The sequence below is a fragment of the Meles meles genome, chromosome 13 (assembly GCF_922984935.1).
Source record: "Meles meles chromosome 13, mMelMel3.1 paternal haplotype, whole genome shotgun sequence".
NCBI classification, from domain to species: Eukaryota; Metazoa; Chordata; class Mammalia; order Carnivora; family Mustelidae; genus Meles; species Meles meles.
The window spans coordinates 44936218-44959004 of NC_060078.1; the positions used below are offsets into that span (position 1 = coordinate 44936218).

Genomic DNA, 22787 nt, shown 5'->3' on the forward strand with positions numbered 1-22787 from the left:
TCGCCATAGCTATGACTTTCGTTCCTTTGTGCTTCACTGGACACAGCAGTCATCAGCTTCAAGAGTAGCTCCGGGCTGGGTCCACGCAGGACGCGGGAACAGGCGGCCACAGACCAGGCAGGGGTACAGAAGACGGAGGAAGGCTGGGAGGCTGGGCACAGCTAATATCCTGACGGCTCGAGAAAGGACACCCCACCTCAGGATGAATCCTCCTTCAGGGTCCAGAGCCCAGGAGCCCAGCTGCGTGGCCACCCCAGCCTCACCCAGCAGGTGGGATGGCTCCCGGAGCATCACCTCCAGCCTGGGCCAACCTCTGGTCATCAGTGCCACGGTAAGCCGGGGCCAGCATGTGCACACACAGAGCCTTCCATCCGCCCACCCTGGCCTCCCTGTTGGGAACACCCAGGGGCTTTGACAGGGAGAGAGAAAAGACCTGAGCTCCTCTGTGGGACCTTGGGCATGTTACTGGACTCCTCTGGGCCTGTCCTCCACAGAGAGGCCAATAGAGGAGAGTATGGGCAAAGTCCATCCCTGTGGAGAGAGCATCTGAGGAACGGAAAGGCCAGCCGTAAGGGACAGGGGCTGGAATGGCCCAGACCTGCCCTTGGTCGCATGCATTCTTTTCTGAAGGGTGGTTGGGTATCCCACAGAACCTTCCAGAGAGGGAGGCATACCCGAGGCGTCTGGATTGTCTGCCCAGAGTGACGTGATGGGTGCCTTCCGGTGCCTCCGTCCTTCTGGCCAGGCCATCGAGTCCACTGGTAACCAGGGAGGACGGAGGGTACCCTGAGGACCCTGGGATGTGGGCCTACATCCTGGATTGGACAGAAAGGCTCTCTAGCTATAGGAGACAAGACAGAGACTAAATTGACCTCCTTCCCAGGAAAGGAGCTGGGGCAGAGGGTTCTTTAAAGCCCTCCGTGCTGGCCTCAGCAGTGACCCTGGGGAAACCTAAGCTTTCTTTATTCTTTTTTACATTTATTTATTTAAGATTTATTTATTTATTGGGGGGGAGGGGCAGACAGAGAGGGAAAGAGAATCTCAAGCAGACTCCCTCCACTGAGCATGAGCCTGACTCAGGGCTCAGCCTCAGGAACCTGAGATCATGATCTGAGCCAAAATCAACAGTCGGATGCTTAACCGACTTCTGCCAGCCAGGCGTCCCCAAGCTTTCTTTAAAGGGGAATTCTTTTCCTCTGTCTCACGCCAGGTAATAAGGTCAGCGCTCCCCAGTTTTACTGTGGGGGAATACAATCTCTTCATTGAGGTTGGTGAGGGGGTGGGGCTCCAGGGGAAAGGGGCTCTGCCACTGCAGAGTCTACAGGGCCTGGAAGACCCTTGCTAACCGCTTCAAGTGCTTCGGCCAGGGCCCCTACAGGGGAGAGGAAGCACCAAGGGATGGCTCTGCCTTCTCCCTGGAAAAGTAGACTCACTCCAGCCATGTCCCTCCTTGTCAGACATGTGTCTCTCTGTCTGTCCAGCCTCTGACAGGTGATCCTAGGAGCCTCATGCCTCTGTGCCAGGGTTCAGGAGCTCTGGCTTGACTTTAGAGACCTGCGATTCCTCTCCGGTTCAGCCACTTCCTAGCAGTGTGGGCAAATGGCGGTGCCACTCTGAGCCTCAGTTTCCCTACCGGCTCTCCTGGGAACCTTAACCCTTCCTTCTCAGGGTTATTCCAGATGATAGGATAATGTGATGCTCTTGTTTGTCTGTCTCTCCACAGACAGCCGGGGCTCAGGGTGCTGCCTGGGTCCCCTTCCCAACGGTGGATGTTCCAGACCATGCCCACTACACCCTGGGCACAGTGATCCTGCTGGTGGGGCTCACGGGGATGCTGGGCAATCTGATGGTCATCTATACCTTCTGCAGGTGCCTGATTGGCGAGACTAGGGCAAGGGCACTGAGGGCAGCCAGCCATGCAGAGATGGGGCAGGAATGCTGTCGCCAGCTCCGCAGGGCTCTGTTAAGCCTGGGTGGGGACACCGCCGCCAAGCCTTCTGTGGTCTCAGGACAGGCCTCCTTCTTCTAGCTTAGGGAAGGGTCAAAAAGTCCAGGACACACCTTCTGTGTAGGACAAATATCTCTATGGCTCACATGCCTCTGCCCATTCTGCCATGCTCTCAGCTCACCTCCATGCCACCTGCTCCAGTGGGCATCCTCTCTCTGCTCGATAAGCAGCCCCACTGGAAACAGGGTCCCAAGTCCTCAAGACCTTCAGCAAGAGCCCCTGGAAGGCACCCCAACTTCTTTCCCTACCTGCTCCATTCTTAGGCTGAATGGCCGAGACAGGCAAGTCCCCACTACCTATTAGCTAAACTGACTTTGGGCAAGTCACTTACTCTCTGTGGGTCCATTTTTCTCTCTCTTTTTAAAATGTATTTATTTAAGAAAGAGAGAGAGAGAGAGAGAGAGAGAGAGAGAAAGCATGAGCCGGGGTCAGGGGCTGAGGGAGAAGCAAGCTCTCCGTTGAGCAAGGAGCCTGAGGCAGAACTTGATCCCAGGACTCTGGGATTGTGACTTGAGCTGAAGGTAGATGCTTAACCGACTGAGCCACCCAGGCGTCCCTGTGGTGCATTTTTCTTATCTGCAAAATGGACTTGTGATTTATTTCAGGGAGTCAATGTAGGATTACACAAGTTCAGACTGTGCAGTGCCCATCAAATAAGGTTTGAATCCTGGCCATGCCACCAACTGAGTCTTGTTACCTGGAGCAAACCACCTTGCGGGTGGGAGCCTCAGTATTCTCATCTGGAAAAAAGGGAGGGGTAGATGCAAAGATGGGTGATACGGGAGAGGAGTTTGTGAAAGCGCCTGGCCTGTGGGGCACACCTGTCCGTCCCTCTGCCCTGTGCCAACCCCGAATATGAAGACTGCAGAGATTCTGGCAGAAGGGGAACCAGGAGGGGTCGCTGGGGATGAAAGAGGTGGAAGGAGCTCTTGGGAAGGCATGTCTGAGCATGCAGGAGGAGGCACTTGGGAGAACTGGGAGGGGTTCAGTGGAATGAGGGGTGTGACCAAGGAGAGAGAGTTGGTCATGCAGGGGGGATCCAGAGGGTGAGAGGAGGAAACACACGAGTCCTAAAGCCAGCTTCAGCTGCACAGAACTGTAGGGACTGTCTTGCTCTCCATATGAGGCAAGAGTTGCTGCCTAGGGGAGATTCTTAGATCATGCTGTCAGGCCCTAGAGCTGTCTGGCTTGTGCTTGCTGGGCAGCAGGACAGGTCGTGGTCTGTTGCTCGTGCTCGTGTGCGTGCGTGTGTGCACGCGTGCGTGCATAGTTCGGGGAAGCTCCCCAGCAGAAGCACCTCCTTACAGCTTCCAACCCTTTGCAGGACCAGAGGCCTCAGGACACCCTCCAACATGTTCATTATCAACCTTGCGGTCAGCGACTTTTTCATGTCCTTCACCCAGGCCCCCGTCTTCTTCATCAGCAGCCTCCATAAGCGGTGGTTCTTTGGGGAGGCAGGTAGACCTTCAGGTTCCCCTTCTGCTGGAGGGAGGAGGCAGGTTGTGGCAGGGGACGCCCGCAGTGGAGGCTGGCCTCGGATGAGGAGGTCATTGGCTCTTCCTGGGCAGAAAGTGGGTGGCCACCCTTGACCCCATGAGTGAGCAAGAAGGAAGACTCAGCTTCTGGGCCAGATGTGGCAGGTAGCCAGGGTGGAGAGGGGCTCAGGGCGGCTTTTCTGGAGAGGGGAAGGCAGGAGCTGAGTATGTGCCCTCCCCAGACCCTCCCTCCGCTGGGGTACCTCATGGCCTCCCGCCATGGCCTGAGGTCAGGGAGCTGTGCCCACAGGCTGTGAGTTCTATGCCTTCTGTGGGGCTGTCTTCGGCATCACCTCCATGATCACCCTGATGGCCATCGCTCTGGACCGCTACCTGGTGATCACGCACCCACTGGCTGCCATTGGGGTGGTGTCCAAGAGGCGGGCAGCACTTGTCCTGGTGGGCGTCTGGCTCTATGCCCTGGCCTGGAGTCTGCCACCCTTCTTTGGCTGGAGTAAGTGGACTGGGGGAATTGGGAGAGAGGAGGATAAGCTGGGTGGGGCAAGTTCAAGGGGCAGGTAGATAGACTTGCATTTGTCAGCTGGCAAGAGGGGCCAAGGGAGTGCTTAAGCCTCGAGGCAGGTGGATACTCATTCAGGGGGCATGACTAGCAGCAGGGGAAACCGAGGTAGCTCCATCAGCAATCCGAGGATGACCTGGGCTCCCACACCCAAATACCAGTGAGACCACTGGTTCCTGGCTGGTGGGAAGTGACAGGGGCTTCCGATGCTGAGGCAGGCCTTGGGGTGTGGGCTTGAGCAGGTGGGAGGGTTAGCAGCCAGGCACCCACCTTTCTGTGGCAGGACCACAAACCTGGCCAAAATCTGGAAGAGTAAGACTGGGGGCTACGGTCAGGTCTCTGTTCCAGCCTGGTAAAATGGGCAGCAGTGGGCTCTGCCGGCTAGAACTGGCTGGGAAAGCTCCCTCCACATGCTTCGGCTTCCTCACAGCAGTGGGCAGGGCTGGAGTGGGGAGCAGTGTTCCGGGAGCCTGGACCCCACATCCCAAGGCCCTGCTGGATGAGGAGCCTGAAGCATGCTGCCCCCAAGGCTGAGCATCCACTCCTGACTCCCAGGCGCCTATGTACCCGAGGGGCTGCTGACCTCCTGCTCCTGGGACTACATGAGCTTCACGCCATCAGTCCGAGCCTACACCATGCTGCTCTTCTGCTTCGTGTTCTTTCTCCCCCTGCTGGTCATCATCTACTGCTACATCTTCATCTTCAGGGCCATCCGGGAGACAGGCCGGTAAGAGCTGGGCTCGGAGGAGGGGCTAGATGGGAGGGTGGCCAGGTCCCTCAGCCAGGCCGACCGACCCTGCCCCCAGCCTCACGCTGCGCCCTCCCCTCCCCGGGAGATTCCCAGCTCCAGATGGGCAAAGACAAGCTGAGCCCACGTGCTTAGAGGATGAGGTGCCCAGAGACTAGCACAACCTGGGCGCCTAGAGAAGTCTCAGGAGACAGGGGCTTCTGAGGAGGGGCCTTGAGGCTTTATTGGGAGGTCTGTGGGTAGGGAAGACCCCACAGGCGGAACCACAGGGAGGTGCTTTGGCTGGATGTAATGGAGAAGTTTCTGAGAGTCAGGGCTCCCTGCGCTGGAGAGAATGGCCAGGTCCAGGGAGCCTCCCCGACAGATTTCATGACCGCGGCCTTCATTGCCGCCAGAGTGGGCTCAGACTTGGACTTTGCACCTGTGCTAGGGCTCTCCAGACTTTCAGGGCCTGTGAGGGCGGTGTCAGGTCCCCCCGACAACAGCAGCGGCTGCAGAGAGAGTGGAAAATGGCCAAGATTGAGCTGCTGGTCATCCTTCTCTTCGTGCTCTCCTGGGCCCCCTACTCCACTGTGGCCCTGACAGCCTTTGCTGGGTGAGCAGTGCCCAAGAGGCTGGGACAGGGGCTGGAGGGGGTGGGAGGATGGTAAGGGGACCCTGGGGTGGCCTGTCCCCTCCCCAGCCCAAGCCAAGCCCAAGCCAGCCATTTTCACACCCAAAGTCCAGCCTCACAGCCATTCATTCATTCTCTCTGCGGTTGTGGTAGTGGCAGTGAGGTTCCCCGAGGGAGATGGCCCCGCCATGTCCTGGAGGCACTGGGACACACTCTGGGGGGGCTCTCAGCCGTGGTGGGTTTGATCTGAGGGCCCGCAAGGGCTCCCAGGTCCTACCAGATCCCACGAGAACACAAGACTCTCCCTGAGGTTCTGGTTCCCTCTTCACCTGGGCTGTGGGCACACAGCCTGGGGTGCCGCTCACCTCCTGCCTGCCAGTCCTTCGTGGCTAGTCTGATGTCTGCAGCAGCGAGGATATAGGCCAGACTTCAGAAGCACTTTGAGACAGTGAGAGTTGTTCATCCTGGGAAGTGTCTGGGTCCGAGACCTGTTTATGCAGGAGGGGCCTGGTCCCCGGTAAGACTGTCATGTGAAGTCCCTCCAAGAGAGCCCGGGAGCAGTGGGTCTCAGGGTTGTGGGGGGTGGGTGAGGAGGTGGCAAGAGGCCCAGAGGTCCTGGGGGTGGGGAGGGCTTCCTGCCCACAGCACAGGCTCTGGGCTATCGTGGCACCGGGCAGAACCCCCCCCGCAAGCCTGCCTTATCTTCCTCCAGCAACCCTCCCTCCCCAGGTTTCCACTCACCTCAGGTCAGAATTCTCCCTGCATTTCAGTCCCTCTCATGAGGCTGGCTTGGCCATGCTGGTTTGGGCCAGGCTAGGCTGTAGCCCACAGGGCCTGGCCCAGGGGAAGCAGGTTCCTGAGAGGGCAGGTGGGCTGTGGAGTCTCTGGGAGGGCCAGCTAGCAGGGGAACCATGGCTTCTCTGTCCTAGGTATGCCCATGTCCTGACGCCCTACATGAACACAGTGCCTGCTGTCATCGCCAAGGCCTCTGCCATCCACAACCCCATCATCTATGCCATCACCCACCCCAAGTACAGGTGCAGCCCTCCTCCAGGACCCAGCCCCAGGGCCCCAGGCCATGGAGGGCCTGAAGCCGTGAATGGGGGCAGAGACTGGCCATCTTTTCTGTCTCTCCTGTATGCACTGGGTGGGGGCCTCTAGCAGCTGGGAGCAGCCAGTGACGCTGGATGGGGTCTGGAGCTGGTGTGATCCCCTCTGCTGCTCCAGTTTCCCAGGGGGAGCAGCTTGGAGCGACATCAGAGCTCCTTGGACAGTGTCCAGTTCTGCCTATGGGATTTGGGGAGCCAAGGCCAAAAGGCAGCTGGGATGGCCGATCAGCAGTGATATCCCCTACAAAGAGAAGCCCCCAGACAGCAATGTCCTGGAGAGACCATAGTAGGGAGAGGTTCAAGGGCCCTGGTGGAGGCCCAGGCATGGTTCTGGCCCAGAGTGCTCTCTGCTGATGGGATTCCCAGCACAGCCGGCCTCTCCTGTGAGGGGCCCTTCAGTGTCTCCTTCTGCCTGGTGGCGTCAGTAACTTACCACCGTGCTGAGGCCAGCTGCAGGCTCAGAGGCTCCTTGGGGATTGTCCCTGGTCCTCACTGGGAAAGATGCAGCCTGGGCCAGTCCCTTGAGAGCTGAGACCAAGCACCTTGCCGAACCTGCTACCCTCCTTGCCCATGGCCCCTGAGTCTGTCCGTCCATCCTCAAGGCTATGAGCCTGTCAGTCTCTTTCAACCCAGCATCTGTCAGGCCTTCCTCATCACCTCTTATGCCAGTGTCTTTTTGTCCGTTCCCATCACTCCAGCATTTGTCCTCATAACCCCAGTGTCTGAACCATCCATTTCCCACATTCTGTCCACTCCCATTAGCCCCATAGCAGTCTGTCCATCCACCCCCATCTCCTGGTGTCTGCCTGTTCATGCCCCTAACCAGATGTGCTGTTCCGGCAGAATGGCCATTGCCCAGCACCTGCCCTGCCTGGGGGTGCTGCTCGGTGTGTCGGGCCAGCGCACTGGCCCTTTCGCCAGCTACCGCTCCACCCACCGCTCCACATTGAGCAGCCAGGCCTCAGACCTCAGCTGGATCTCCGGACAGAGGCGCCATGCGTCCCTGGGCTCAGAGAGCGAGGTGGTAAGGATGTGGTGGTCTCCCAAGGCTGGCACCTTGCCCTCCTCTCCTCAACCAGGCCAGCCTCAGGTCTCTGAGACCCAGGGACTCTCAGGAAGCTGGGACGCTGGCAGGAAGAGCCCTTCATGACTGCCCCAGGCCCTTCCCTTGCCCCATCCCCTGTGACAGGCAGGGGCCCTGGGGCCAGAGAGGCAATGGGTTGGTCCAAGGTCACCCAGTAGCAGGGCCAGGACTGACGCATCTTCCAATGCCAGGCCATCTCTCTTCCATGCTGGCAGTATTCCAGAAGCTGAGAGCCGTGTAAAGACAGGCATTTCTGACCATAGATGGGCCTCCTGAGACCCAGGCAGGAGCTAGCTTAGGGTCCTTTGTTCTTAGCCTTAAGCCCCCTCCTCCTGGGAGCCTTGAGGAGCCCACAGGATACAACAGAAGGAGTTCTGGCCCAGGAGTCCGGGGACCTGGAGTCACGCCTCAGTTCTACCAGAGCCTCACTGTGTGACCTCGGGCAGGTCACTCACTCTCTCTGAGCCTCTGTGTTCTTCTCTAAAAGGGAAAACAGTTATGTCTACATCCAAGACTGGCTAGGGTGCCCACGGGTGGGTGCCGACCCCACAGTTGGTGTTAGCCCTGGGAACTACCAGCCTGCCAGCTCCTCCTTGGGGCCCAGGGCTGCGATGCCCCCTAATGTCCCCAGGAGAGCTCTCTGTGTTGTGACCTCCTGTCCTCAGCCACACCTGGGCTCCTCCATCTTTGTACTACCGGGCCCATGGTTGGCCTCGCCCAGAATCCCCACTGACCTCTTCCACTGCTTCCAGCCCTGGAGAGCTTCGGTTGAGGGGCTAAGGAGGGAGCTGTCAGAGGTCCCTTCCCTGACCACACATAGTGAATGACATCAAAGGAGTGAATGCTATCTGTCAACAAAACCCTGGACCCTCGTAAAGATGGACCATCCCACATGCTTAAGAAGGCCCACACTCACACACCTGGCACAGGCACTCACAGATGGCAGGGATTTGTGACCAGCAAGCCTCCGGGGCTGTGGACCTCCCTGTAGTGAACACCTGTGCAGAGGATGGAGACAGTCTTGGCTGGAGATGAGGGCGGGAGCGAGGCTTAGGGAAGGTCCCCCTCCCCTCACTGTGACTGTCCCACCTTTCCCAGGGCTGGATGGACACAGAGGCAGCAGCCATGTGGGAGGCTGCCCAGCAAGTGAACGCACGCTTCCCCTGCAGTCAGGACCTGGAGGACATGGAAACCAAGGCACCTCTCAGGCCCGGGGGGCAGGAAGCAGAGACTTCTGGGAAGGTGATTGGGCTGGACCCTTGCCAATCCATGCAGGGGTGGGGAAAAGGGGCAAGTAGCCTAGAGAGTGGCAAAAAAAGGGGGCGCTATTCTTATGGGAAGGTCCAGTGTCCTCTGGGAATCACTTCTTCCCCACCCAGATGTCCCCTTTCCTGTTTGGGATGCCTGGGGGTCTCTGGGACTCCACGATGTTCTGAGCAGGCCTGAATGAGTCTGGACTGCACCTGAGAGTGTCTGTGGGATGGTGGGACCCTGACTTTGTACATCCATGGCCGGCAGCTGGGGCCGTGCGGTGCTGTGGGAAACGTGCAGCGTGTGTAAGTGTGTACAACAGGACAAAATGTGTGTGCACAGTGGAGTGTAACTTGTGCCTGTGTGTGATCATGTGCCCTGCACATGTTCTCTGTCACTGTGACATCACAGGGCACAGAACCAAGTGTGTCTCAACAGGTCTGCTTTAAGCTGCCTGTGACGAAGGGTGGCTGGTGTGTACCTCTCTGCTTGATCGGAGGCTGGGCTTACCTGGCGGGGGGTGCTGCAAGCTGTGTATGTGCTCACAGTGAATGCCCTGAGATTAGGATGTCACCCAGAATACTTGTGGCTATTAAAAGAAGGCCAGCTGTCAGCCCAAGTGCCTATGGAACGGAATGTCGATGGTGATTAGAGAAGGCCATATTCTGGAACGCTGGAAATGCCATGTGCACAGGCCCCAAGGCTACCGTTCCCCCTCCCCCCTCAGCTGACAGCTCCCCACCCAACCCCTCTATTCACACCCGTACAACACCCCCCAGCTCCTGGGCTCTCTTGGGCTTCCCCACAAGCCCAAGACCATGTCCTGTCTTACTTCCCCAAGGCTGTTCCCTGGGCATCCCAGACAGGGAGAGACCTGGGCTTCTCCCTCCAACTGTGGAGCCCCTGCCTCTCCCGGGGAACACCGGCTCCAACCTCAGGGAGGACTTACTCCCCAGTCCTGAGCCTGGGCACTGTGCACAGCCACAGAGACCAGGACAGAGATGGGAAGTGCCCCTCGGGCTTGGGGGCGGTGCGTGATGAAAGACAGTGTGCTGTCCTGGAGGGAATACTGGGCTGGGCTGTGGCACAGGCGGAGAGGGACAGCACATCAGCAGTCACCTAACACGTGTGATAAGCACTGCCGTCACACAGGGTGCTGAAAGAACAGGCAAGTCCCCAAGAGCTCCCCAGGGAAGGTGGAGGTGAAGCAAGGATTGCCAGGCAGCGCGGGGGTCATGCTGAGCCGTCCAGGCAGAGGGGACGCCCTGTGTGAATGTAGCGGGGCGGGGGGGGGGGGGGGTCTGGGGGGTGGAGCTTGGGTTGTCTGGGAACACAATGTTGCTCTGTGACCAGGGAGCAGCCAGAGGGACTCTGGGAGCTGGTGGTGGGGACAGAAGAGAAGAAAAGAAGGGCAGGAGATGGTCAGAACTGTGGGGGGCCCAATCAGGTGTCTAGCCCTGAGCCTGGGGAGCAGGGAGCCCTCGGAGGGAGGACTGAGTTGGGGCCCTGCGGTGGCTCGGTCAGCCTCGCAGGGTGGCAGGGCTTCTCTGCAGTGGCTGGGGAAGCAGAGGTTGAAAGGGATGAGGCGGCAGGGAGAAGCCCAGAGGAAGCTGATGTTGTAGGACGGGCAAGAAATGGGGCGTTGAAAGCAGTAGAGAGAGGGGGAATGCTGGGCCCCAGGAGGAATGAAGGAAGTGGGGTCGAGGGGAGCTGAGTCCTGCCCAACTGCAGGAGTCAGAGAGCTTGGGAGACATCCCAGGGGGACGTCCTGTCAGTGGCCTTAGGCATGGCCCTCCATCCTCCAGGCCATATGGCCTGTGGTCTCGGGGAAGGACCATCCCCCAGCCAGGACACCACCTGGCCCCTCCAGGCAACCTCCCTTCACCTCTCTTCACCGCTTGGTGACCCTATACATGGTGGGTCATTGGGAGACTGCTCCCAGGGGGATGCTCTGTGGGCTAAACAGATGTATGCTGTTTGCTTTCAGACCAAGGGGCTGCTCCCCAGCCCGAACCCCAGGATGTAGGGTGCCCATTGGCTCCCCTTTTCTTCTGGGACACATCCATCCCCTTCACCTCCCTCTCATACACACAGACCCAGGATTACCCCCAGGAGCCTGCAGGCTTTGAAGTACCCCGGTCACCTGTGCCGGGCTGGATTCACGGCCCCACACCACCAAACTCCTACCCTGCCAAGTGCTCTCATCTCAACAGACTGTACCCCAGGCTCAGCCTGAAGTGCGGGAGCCCAGGCCCTCCTGCTTCTCGCAGTCGTCCGCCTCTCCTCAAATGCTGTGTGCTGTGATTGTCCAGGCGACGACAATGGCGACAGCTCCGTGGGACACGCTGGCTAACTGTGAGCTGCCTCTGCATCCAGGCTGGGCCTTTCACTGACACAGGCAGGCCAGCTCAGCATCCCTGCAGCCCGCCTTGGAAGCCAAGCACAGACCTTCCTGCACAGGAAACCATCATTCGCCTGTCTGCCACGCCCCTGCTTCCTGAGTGCTCTGTCTGCCACGGCCCACACTCTCCTATAGGAACATGTCTGCATGCAGCACGCACAAGCGTGTGCACTCTGTACCTGTGGTTTGTCTAAGTCCATCCCTGGGCTCTATGGCTCTGATAGTGTATAGGAAAATAAAAAGCAGAGAAGTTCTCCTCAGATAAGCATGGTCTTTACCTATGAGTGTGGTGATGGAGGAGAAAACCAGGGCCTGACCTCTGATGCCCACAGCGGCCTCTCTTTCTCTCCTCCCTCTGTCCCCCACCTGGCCTCTCTCACTCCTGAAGCCTCCATCCCAAACTTCAAGGGGCAGGGTGGAGGAGGGACAGACACTAGGCTTGCCCCTGTCCCCACTCCCCAATAGGCTGCTGTTACCGGGAAACACTTCATGCCCATCCTCTGGGGGGCCAGCTGCTTTCTGGCTGGCTTCTGGTCTCCAAGGGGAGGCAGATGGGAGGAGGCCGGCCTTTCCCTTTAAGAGCATCCTACACCCGCCTCCCCCATCCGAGAGGCAGCATCAGGCAGTGTGGGTGCCAGAGTCCAGAGAGAGAGCCGGCAGCTCCAGGTACTGCCTAGCCCGGGGCTTCCCCTCCCTCTGCGGGATTTGCTCCTCTCTCTCCCCACATTGGCCATATTTGCTGTTGGGCCCTCTCCAGCTTGGCAGGACAGACCCCTCCCAGGAAAGGGGGTAAAACCGGAGGTTGGGAGGGATGGGATGGGGTGTAGGGGTGGGGCAGGGGCTAGTATAGAGGAGGGTGGGGTGCTGGCCATGAGTGGCCGGCTTTCTGGGCCAGGCTCAGGCAGTGAGGACAGACTGGGCTGTGTGATACACAGAAGAGGCGGTAGAGTGGGTGAAAGTATACAGGTCCCTCCCTGACTTCTTCCTCTGGATTTCTGTGTGAACTTAGGCAAGTTACCAAATGCTCCTGTGATGGGGGGTTTCTACCGTGCACACTGTATGGGCCAGGCCCACGGTATTAGGTGGGGGTCCTGGCAGCTAGGAAATTACTCACACCCAGGCCTGCACTGAGTCCTCAGGACCCAGCTTAGGCTAGAGCCTTCCCAGAGGGCCAAAGAGCAGCTTCTGTGAGCCTCAGTTTCCCCAGCCAGAGTCAGGATGGCCTTGAAGTATCTCCAGGCCACATAGGCCCTGCGGTCTCTTCTGAGGAAGGACTTCTGGAGGTATCTTGGCCCTAAGACCATACTGGCTGGAGTCCTGAGGGGCCTAGGCTTCCAGGCCCCCACCCAGAACACACTGTCTCTGTGTTACAAGCTGAACACACCGCACGCACAACCCCGTCCTTCTGCCTTCTGGCCCCATATCCCAGCAGCTGAGCAAATGGCATCTCCTCCCCTCCTCCCTGCCCCCTGCCATTCCAGTGCAAAGGGCATCGGGATCTGGCATGCAACGTTGGCAGCTGGAGCTTTCCATGCTGCTGTCAAGTTTTCCAGGGCACAAATGAGCCAGGAGAGCCAGGAATAACCTCCAGGCCCCTAGAGGGTCTGGAGGGTGTGGGCCTGCCTCAGACCTCCTTTCAGACCCTAGACCAGGACCCTGTGCCCTTCACTCCCATGCCTGGTCTGGGCATTGCAAGGTGTCTGCAGCCACTGGGAACCATTATCTGGCACGAGTCTAATAGGAATGAATGAGCACCACTCATGTGCTCCAGCGTAGCCTGGGTGCATTCCTGTGTGACCTTGGAGAAGTCACTTAACCTCTCTAAGCCCTGGTTGCTGCAGGCTGAGGTGGCAGCCTCTCAGGATCTGATGGGATAATGGCTTGAGGGACCCGATCCTGAGCTCAGGCATGCCCAGAGGTCCTGTTATTAGGATTATTTTTACAGCTGGACAACCCTGGGCCAATTGCTAGTCTCCTGAGCAGAAGCTCTGTCCAGACCAACCGGAGGCTCAGCTCCATCCCAGGCTTCCTTCTGGGTAAGCTACAATCTCAGGTCCTCACCAGGGAGCCCAGCTCAAGAAGACAGCAAATTGCAAAGCCCCCGTCCAGAGGAGCTCAGCCAGTCTTCTGGATGAAGGGGTGTGGGCTGAGCTGGGCAGAGAGAACACATCTGGGCCCTTGAAAGGGCAGAGGGAGCAAGGAGAGGAGAGCAAGGAGGAGAGAGCCTTATCACTAATCTGGCCGGTCCCCCATCCTGTGCCCTGGGGGGTGCTGGGTGCTGGATAGCCCTCCCCGGGGGCAATATTAGCCGCGTGAGTCACAGTGGGAGGCTGCGGGCGGGCGGGCGGAGTGTAGGGTTACAGTCCATTTATGGGCGCAGCCGAGGGCAGATATCAGTGTCGATGGCATTCATTCCCAGCTATTCTTAGGAGCCTCTCAGGAGCTCCACACAGCCTGGCCAGACAGCAAGGGACGGAGCAGGCAAGGCTGGGGGTCGGGGGTAGGGGTCCAGGTATAGGCCAGGGAGGTGGGTGCGTGAGGGCCCTCTCACCCCTCTCTTCTCTTGTTCACAGAGGCTGCCGCTGTCAGCACCAGCATGTCTTACAGCGTGACCCTGACCGGGCCCGGGCCCTGGGGCTTCCGTCTCCAGGGAGGCAAGGACTTCAACATGCCGCTCACTATCTCCCGGGTGAGTGTGCGCTGCCCACACAGCCTGGTGCCCACAGGGGCAGGACGGGCCCACAGGCGGGTGTGTGCATTCTTCCATCCCTGCACTGTCCTGTCTGAGGCTCTTGGAAAGCAGAGCATGCCCCATCCCCAGTCTGGGGGCTGGGACTGGCTCCAACTGGATGCTGCCAGCCACAGACCCCTGGTTTCAGTCATAGCTGTTGTCCGCCTGAGTTCACCGACCTGTCGTGAGTGTGAAACATGGGCAAGTAGTGGGTGTCTTGAGCCAAGAAGGAAATGCCAATATTGTTGGGTAGGCAGGCCGGTGGACGGAGTATAGTTAATGCCTTCTTAAGCCCTTCCCCAGGGAGGGGGAGCCCAGGGTGCCCCTAAGCCTGGAGCATCTCCATGGAAGTGGGCAGCTGCTTTGGGGAGAGGGCACGCCTAGCATGGAGAGTGCAGGTGACAGGCCGGCAGCTGGATAGATGGACAGACCGAGGACTTCATGGTCCTGCTGTTGGGGCTCAAGGCTGGGCTGGCCTGGTGACTGAGCTCCAGTATCCACTCCATCCCAGGTGCAAGGTAACAGCCTCGCTTCCATACCCCCTCCCCTTTCCTGGGCCTGCTGGGGATCTCCTGCCAGCTTCCTCCCTCCCCTCGAAGGGGCCTTACCCATTTGGCCACGGCCACAGCTGCTATGACTGTCTGACATCTTCTTCCCCATGCTTACCTGGGGAAATGGCCCATATGTTCTGCAGGGTCTGTGATCAGGGAACAGCCTGCTGGCGATGTCCCAGATCCCTGGAGATTGTCTGAGTTACTCTATTGCCCAGCCAGAACACTCAAGTCCAGAGAGGCGATAAGCTAGATGCACTTGAGAGGAAGCTGTCTTTGTCTTAACCACTGCTGGGTACCCACCCCCCCCCACCACTTCCCATGTCTAGAACATGGTAGGCACTCAGGTAACACTTGTCAAGGGACTCCCCAGCAAGTCTGGCAGAGCTAGGGTGAAGACCTCGGGGCTCAGGGCAGACTGTGAAGTGTGGGAAGAGCAAGAGAAGCCGAGTCTGGTGGGGTCAGGCTGAGACTGAGCTCCCCGCACTGCTGGGGTGGGCACGAGGGGGCAGCCTGGGGCTCCAGGCAGTCACTGGTTGGGGGGCTGGGGGGGTTGGATGGCCCAGGGAGTCTGGACCCTGCCCACCTGGGGACAGGGAGGCAGTTTCTTCCTCAGGGCCGCAGAGATTTGCCATGGGCCTTGGGGGCGGGGGACAGGCACATGGGGGTGAGCAAGGGGGCACTCAGGTGGGTAGCCAGGGAAGGCCTGGAGGTGCTTGGCAGAGGGGACAAGGAGCCAATGCCCCCATGGAGGGGCAGTTCCGGTTGTGGAACCTGAAGTGGGCCCTTGGGGGGAACCTGAGAAGGAGAAGCCCCCCTCAGGAGTGCCAGAGGAACCTCATAACAGCTGTAGAGGACATAACCCCCAGTGGGAGGGGCACTGGCCTGGCTCGAGTCCAGGAAGAGGACCACGTTGATCCCACTGGAGGTCTGGATCATCTAACCTGAGTCTCCACCCTCCAGACCCACTGTCCTGGAGGCCCCAGTGTGCAATGCTAGGAGGACACCCAGAGCCTTGCACGCCCTGCCTGATGACATGCTGCCATGCGGGCTCAAATGCGTGGACGTGGCCCCCTCCCTCCGGGACCCTGCACAGCTCCCCACCAGCATGGTCGCAGGGCTATCCACCCTCACCGTCATGGGTCTGCAGGCCTCCCATGCCTGGGACAGAGCCCACATCTCCCCCCGGCCTTACAGTCCTCAAGGCCTCATGCTGGCTGGCGCTCCCTGCCCCAGTGGGTGGAAATTAGCCTCCGGGCTCAGGGGCACCCAGGATAGCCAATGACCTCACCCGGGATCTATGTGCCACCTGGCCTTGGCCAGCCCAGGGCTTATATTGCAGCACGGAGGCCTTAAGCTAGACAGCAGGAAGAATGTCCCCACTGCAGGGAAAGGGTATATTGGGAGGTAATGGAACCAATGACTACGGGGACCTTTATAAATAGAACCCCTAGCTCCGGCAGGGCATCAGGGGCCAGGGATAATGGCCTCTCGGCTTCCTTCAGAGGCATGCCCCAAATCATCAAGGCAATGGAACAAGCTGGGCTGGGCGCTTGGTCCTCCCCAGGGTTTAGAACCTCTCCACAAACTCCTCTGCGGGGCCACTGATGCCCTGGGCTGGGGCATCCCCGGCTCAGGCCCAGGACACTCCCACCGGGGCTGTGGTGTTTCCTGCTGGGCTCTCAAGGCCCTTCTGCATCAGGAACTTCTCCCTCCATGGGAGTCGGATGCAAGGCCCACGGATGCTCCGGCATCCTGGCCTGAGCCTTTGGAACAGGCCAGTGGTGGCAAAGGGTGGTGGGGCGGAGGGTGGGGGTAACGAAGGCAGGTCCTGCTCACTCTCAGCAGGGCCGACACCACTGGGCACCTGAGAGAGGTGGGGGGGGGAGGGACTCTGGGATTACCATCTCACCTCAGTGCCAGGCAAGCTAAGGCTCAGATTTGCTCAGGAGCTCTGGTGACCTCAGTAACCCCTAACTCCATGGCTTGCCCTCCACCCTTGGGCTGGGGATTAGTAGAAGAGGACTGAATGGGGCCTGTCCTTTGTCAGCTGGAGACCCAGGCTGCCGCTCCTCCTGTAAGACGGCTGCCCCCCTCAGGCCCAGTGGTAGCTCCAGTCTCCACCCTACTCTGCCCCTGCTCGCCCACCTGCCAGAATCAACCCTGGGCCAATAACAGCCCCTCACAGCCTCCTTTCAGTGGGTCTCCGTGAGGATCCACAGAGAAGTGGGCTCAGGAGGGAAAGTGGGAGGGTGGAGGGGAAATGCCTTTATTTATCCTGAACAGGTGCGGCTGGCCCTGCAACATGAGCTCCCCTCCCACCGCACGCCCCCCCCCCAGCCCTAGCCAATTCTCTAGGAAGTGGGGGAGGGGTAGGAGCAGCCACCAAGGAGTGCTCCAAAGGCCGGGCCTGCCCCTGTCCAAGCTAGGTCAAGAGGCTGGGGCCATGGTCTGGGCCTTGTCCTTGGTGCACGCTGCAGCCCTTGACTTTATGGAAGAAGTGTGTGCTTTTGTCTGGCTCTGTTGCTCACAGTTGTGTTGCCTTTGGAACCAAGTTGTCAGTTCTCCAGCTCAGCCTGGTTGTCTCATCTGTGAAATGGGAGTGTGCATGGCTGAGTGCTTTCTAACAAGCACTGGGAAAGTGCTGTGGACCTGTTGTTCTGCTGAGGTGGTGGTGAGGATGGGGCAGCCATGGGGCCTGAGCCCGGCTCCCAGGGTGGGGTGGGGTGGGCATGGGGGATGGCCCTCTCTCTGCTCCAAGGCCTCTGTCCCTTAAGGCCTTATTCATCTGGCCTTGTAGGCTCTCCTGGGGTACCAGCCCAGAAGCTTTTCTTCTTTGCTGTTTTTTTGGGGTTTTTTTTGTTCCAGTATTTGTCATATCTCCTAGTTACGGTGGGGACACAGAGGACAGAGGGTCCCCTGGGAGGGGGAGGGGGACGGGGACAGACCGAGACTATTCTGGGTTAACTGTGCCGGCCATTCCCGGAATTTTGAGGCCTTAGTGCTGTTTCTTGGGCAGCGCCTAGCAGTGCTGACAGGCTGAGCTGTTTATAGCCACACTGAAGGTCAGGCAAGCCTCTGGAGGACTGCTGTGAGGCTGGCCGGGGCCTTCCCAGATGAGCGAAGGGGGTAGATAACCGGACAGAGGCCCCGAGCTGGAGAATGCGTTCTTGGAGGTTCCCAGGCCAGGCATTAGCCCTGCCTGCTTCCCTCCTAGGTGCTCAGAGCTGTCCCTGACTCCAGAGTTTACATCTGGGTTGACTCTCAGTATTGTTCAATCTGTGGGTTTGGGGCAACGTAGAATAACTTAGATCCACAATATCACATCATAGAAAATATTTTCACTGCCCTAAAAATCCTCTGGGCAAGGAGAGGCTCTTTGTGTATAGCCAAGACTCTGGCTTGGAGCTGGGGAGTGGGGCCATGGGGAGACAGAAGGTTCCAGTGAAAGGATGAGGGATGGAGCAAGGCCCCAGGGGAGGCCAGATGGGCAGGGAGCAGAGCATGGTGTGATGGTAATTTAATCACATCATGTTAAATGCACTTAGGGCTCCCTGAGAAGTCTGCTGGGGTGGTCAGTCTGGGCGGCTTGGAAGGAGATGCTGGAAGTTGCATAGTTCACCGCATCTACCACCTACCCTTGCCCCCCAAGCCCCTGCCACACCTACGCTGGCAGCTCTAGAAGGGAAGGAAGGCAGGGATCTGTCTTGTTTGGAGCACCGAGAGTGAGGGCTGGGAAACTTTGCAGAGCCCAGCCACCCCCTCTGCCACCAGGGAGCTGGGAAAATAGGAACCTATGTGCACCTGAGCCCTGACCAGTGCCTTGCTTCCCTGGGACCCTGGTCAGGACTTCTGTCTCTTCCAGCTGATGCTCAGGCCCCTCTAGGGACCGAAAGCTGGCTTAGGACTAGTCAGTTGAGGTTGGCCCCTCACACCCCGCTTCCTTCCAGCCCCAGATCTTGTTTCCCAGTGGAGCCAGGGTACAGCTGCCCAGTCACCTCCCCTATGGCGCCCTGCGGGGGCAGGGCTGGGGGCCAGCCCCTGTCCGTCCTCCACTGGGAACTTCCCTGAGGCTTTCTCAGCTCTGCACTTCCTTATGGGATAACCTATTTAAACATGTAATCCTCTCAGCGATCGATCGTGTGGGAAAGGCATTGCTGCTATCTTTACCCAGAGAGTGTGGAGGCTGCCCTGTACCCTCAGGTCTGGCTCGGACCAAAGTCTGTGCTCTTTGCTTTATTGCCTCCCTACAAGGAACCCACAGGCACAGAGGCCGCGGCTGCTCCCTGGCACTCGCTAGCCTGGTGTCCCTTCTCATGGACCCAAAACCATGGCCCAACAAGGAGGAAGGGCTCCAGTGAGCCTGGTGGCAGTCTTGGCCCCCAGGGAGCTCAGGAGCTTTTGAGACTGGACCACGCTCCTGGAGCTCTGCCCACATCTGGGCTCTGAGTTGAGAGGTGGCTGGTGGTTAGAGAAGAAGGAAAAGTAAAGTGGGAATGAACCGTTGTTATGAAGAGATTTTCAGATGCTCAAAAGAGGATATAAAGACTTCAAAGAAAAAAATCCTCCAAGGAGTTAGTGGCTTTGGGTCCTCTGTGGGACAAGGAACACAGAGAAAGAAGCAGAGAGTCAGGCAAGAGACACATGGGTATACCACGCCTGCACTGTACCCTTCCCGAGTCCTGGGCTTTGGGCAGGGGTCTCTGGATGGCCTCACCCTCCTGCAGGGCAGGCTGCTCCTGAGAAGAGGGTGGGGATCTGATGGCCCTTGGACCGAGCAGGGGGCGACCTCCTTAGGGTCCCTGCCTCCTCTTAGGAGACTTGGACAGAGCCAAAGAGCACCCTTCCAGAAGAGAATTACAGTACCCTTCACCCATCACCACCCACCCCCAGTCTCAGAGGTCATGGGCCCTGCTCAGGGCAGCTGAAAGCCAGGCCAGCTGAGCCCTGATGAGCAGACACAGGTGTGGGGAGAGAGGCGCCAGGCAGGCAGGAGCTAGCTTGGCACTCTCCTGGGGGAGCTCGGTTGCTAACCAGGCCCTGGGGAGGCTGGGCATTTCCCAGGGAACCAGGATCACCCAATCTATACTGAGAACGAGGCGGAGCCAGGCAAGCGGGAGGCAGGAAACCCCGTGGAAAGATATGGTGTTAGCACGCGCTTGAGGGAGACAGATGTCCCCAGGGCAGCTCCAAAGAGAGGGCATTCCCAATAGTCCTACACCTTGCCCTAGCTGATCTGGCCCCAGCAGCTCTTGGATGTCATTCTGGTGTCCTTGCTCACACTGACATCCGGGATCTTCTGGACACAGTTCCAGTCCTGGCTGGCAGGCCTCACCTCTGCAGACAGAAGGCCTGCCCTTCTATCTGGGGTCTGTGGTTGCCATACTTGGGAGCTCATTATGCTCTCTGTAGATGGTGAAAAGCATCTGGGAGAGTCCTGGTATGGGGAAGCCCTGGTGTGGGGTGTTCTACTGTATGGGAGCCCTTGTGTGGGGGTGTCCTGCTGTGGGGGAGCCCTGTGGGCAGTTCACGAGGACTGCAGAGGCATTACACAATTCATCCTGAATGGAAGCATATTGGTATCCGCTGTTTTCTCTGAAAAGCTTCCAAACTAAGACAGATTACCGTACGGAGAGGCTAGACATGTGACACAGAAAGCTGAACGGTGCGAAGGTAGAAGCTCATTGGTGGGTGTGGGGATGCTCCCTGTAGAATTCTGTCTGCTCTCTCTGTTTGAAGATATGTATCAGAAAATGCTGGGTGGGAGGGTGCCTGAGTGGCTCAGTGGTTTAAAGCCTCTGCCTTCGGCTCAGGTCATGATCCCAGAGTCCTGGGATCGAGCCCCGCATCAGGCTCTCTGCTCAGCGGGGAGCCTGCTTCCTCCTCTCTCTCTCTGCCTGCCTCTCTGCCTACTTGTGATCTCTGTCTGTCAAATAAATAAACAAAATCTTAAAAAAAAAAAAAGAAAAAGAAAATGCTGGGGATAGCATAGGCCTGAACGTGAAACCAGGAGGTGTAGGGAAAGCCGATTTTCTGCAGACAGGCCCAGCTGGGCAGCTTTGCTTGCCCTCAGGAGTCCCCTCTTGGCCCAGAAAGTGCTTTGTTTTTCTCTGTTTTGGTTGTTGTTGTTGTTGTTTACCCTTTGTTCAACCCTTCAAATAAAAGGAAACAACACTCCTGTCATTAGTAGAGGCTCCCTGAGGCCATGAATTTGGGGATAAGGTATGTGCATTTTGAGAAGGCCCAAGTTATTTTTTTTTTAAGATTTTATTTATTTATTAGAGAGAGAGTATGTGTGCTCATGAGCAGGTGGAGGGGCAGAGGAAGAGTGGGGAGCCCAACATGGGGCTTGATCCCAGAACCCTAAGATCATGACCTGAGCCGAAGGCAGATACTCAACCGACTGAGCCACCCAGGCACCCCAGCCCAAGTAATTCGAAGATACCCTTGTCAGAGCCAGGAAAGTGGGCTGGACTTTGGTTTCCTGGCAGTCTATGGGGTGGTTTCTCTACTGTCCCTGCCAGGGCTCTGTGGATTCATGGATGAGGGAAGGCTACTCAGCGTTGGCGAAGCTAGCGCAGTCCCCAGGGCTAACAGGCACTTCCTTGGCGAGGACTCCTCTGCTCTTGCTGCTGTCCCTGGGTTTGCACAGGCGGTTTGCAGCCTGGCCTGTAGAACCCATTGGGGACTAGAGCCTGGTGACCGCAGGTGGCCCTGGTTTGGTGGAAGATTCCTCATGAAGGGCAGGGCAGGAGGCTTCAGTCCATGTCTGGGAGCCCAGGGCCTGGCAACCAGGATAGGGGACTTTCCCTAGGTCCTCATTGGACTCCTTCGAGGATGGTCCCCCAGGCCAGGGCCAGAAAACGGCTTCTGCCAGCATTAGAAGCCAGCCTTGTCCCTGGGTTGTAGACAGAGAAGCCAGGAAAGCTGGCTGGTGGGCATGTTGGGGAACAAAAGCCAAGGGACATCCTCTAGTTACAGCTTGGTGGGGGCTGGCTCCCAGAGCCTCCTCTTTCCTGTGATGTCACTGGGGCGAGGCCTGTACGTCATTCTATATGATGTCACAGGGGGCCTTCCATATGATGTCATGGGGGTCAAGTCATTCTTTGTGTTATCTGTAGGGGGTAGGGTATGGTATTTCGTGTTGTGACATGGGGTGTAAAGCCAGTCTCGGTGACATTCCATGAGGCATCTTTGGAATTGGAACTTCCTCACATTCCATGTGATGTCCCGAGGGGCCAGCCCTCAAGTTATCATAGGTGATATCATCTAGGCCCTCCAGAATTTTGCGTTTCAAGTGACATCTCTGGGCTGGTGGGGGACATGCTATTACGGAGGGCCAGGCCTGCGGAATTTGGCGTTGTGCATGATGTCATTGAGAGTGGGTCTGAGCCATCCTGACATTGCATGTAATGTCCCTGGGAGTGTGGCCTTGACATAACAGGAGATATTTTTGGTGTGCAGTGTCTATAGCATTCTGTGTGATCACCCTGGGGATAGGGGGTCCCAAACTCTAACATTCTGTGATGTCATTAGTGTGCAGGATTTGGGATCTGGTCCCCACACCTGCACCTCCTCTTCTGGAAGTCTGAAGCCAGCCACATAGTGCTGAGCCCTGCCCCATGCCCCAGCGGAACTTGCTTCCCCATCTCTCTGCCTCCTGCCATGATAGCTCTAGGCACTTGCCCTGGGGTGCTCCCCTGAGGGCTCATCTGTTCTGGCTACTAGCCTGGCAGAGTCTCTATGGTGGTGCTGAGTCTTAACTCATGCATACACCCTCCCTCCTGGAGCCCAGAAAGTGCCCCATGGGTTTTGCGGGTACAGCCATTATAGTGGGATAATTGGTGTAACAGCCCCCAAGTCTCAATGGCCTAGCATAGCAGAAGCTTACTTCTCCCTCGTGCAACATCAGATGCAGTACTTCTTAATCCTCTCTCCTCCAAGCAATGACTCGAGGATTCAGGTCCTTCCATGGTGGCTCAGCTGTCCTCTTTTGGGTCCTCTGCATCCAGTCAGCTAAGAAGCAGAGAGAGTGCAGGATGGCAAGGACGGTGGCTAGGGGCAGGCCTGGAAGTGGCAAGTATTGCTTCCATCCACATTCCCCTAGCCAGGGCTGGGCTCTGGGTGACATTCAGATATAGAACGCTAGGCAGAGGGGTGATGGTGTGCCAGGAGGAGGCATCGGGCTTGGGGAGCAGCGGGTGCTGTCCATAATGAATGAAAGAGGAAATGGTAG

General features: G+C 58.1%; 2 protein-coding genes across 10 annotated transcripts in view; both read left to right on the forward strand.

Moving 5' to 3' along the window:
• The first annotated feature begins 202 nt into the window (after nt 1-202).
• On the forward strand, nt 203-10894 carry OPN4 (opsin 4). Of its 2 annotated transcripts, none has more exons than XM_046026130.1 (10): nt 203-331; nt 1724-1869; nt 3300-3466; nt 3794-3997; nt 4619-4790; nt 5242-5406; nt 6354-6461; nt 7377-7557; nt 8716-8859; nt 10856-10894. In XM_046026130.1, the coding sequence occupies exons 1-10, from the start codon at nt 203-205 to the stop codon at nt 10892-10894; spliced, it is 1455 nt and encodes a 484-aa protein (XP_045882086.1). The 2 variants fall into 2 exon arrangements, with proteins under 2 accessions (XP_045882086.1, XP_045882087.1); XM_046026131.1 differs by having other exon boundaries at nt 3333-3466.
• A 2952-nt stretch (nt 10895-13846) lies between these two features.
• Nucleotides 13847-22787, forward strand: part of LDB3 (LIM domain binding 3) — a 59538-nt gene continuing 50597 nt past the window's right edge. For 7 of the 8 annotated variants that reach the window (XM_046027897.1, XM_046027893.1, XM_046027892.1 and 4 more), the window contains exon 1: nt 13855-13958. In XM_046027897.1, the coding sequence (XP_045883853.1) occupies nt 13866-13958 (93 nt within the window). In that variant the 5' untranslated portion in view covers nt 13855-13865. Of the gene's footprint in view, nt 13959-22787 lie in introns of all 8 variants that reach the window. The other variant, XM_046027891.1, reaches the window with a different exon arrangement.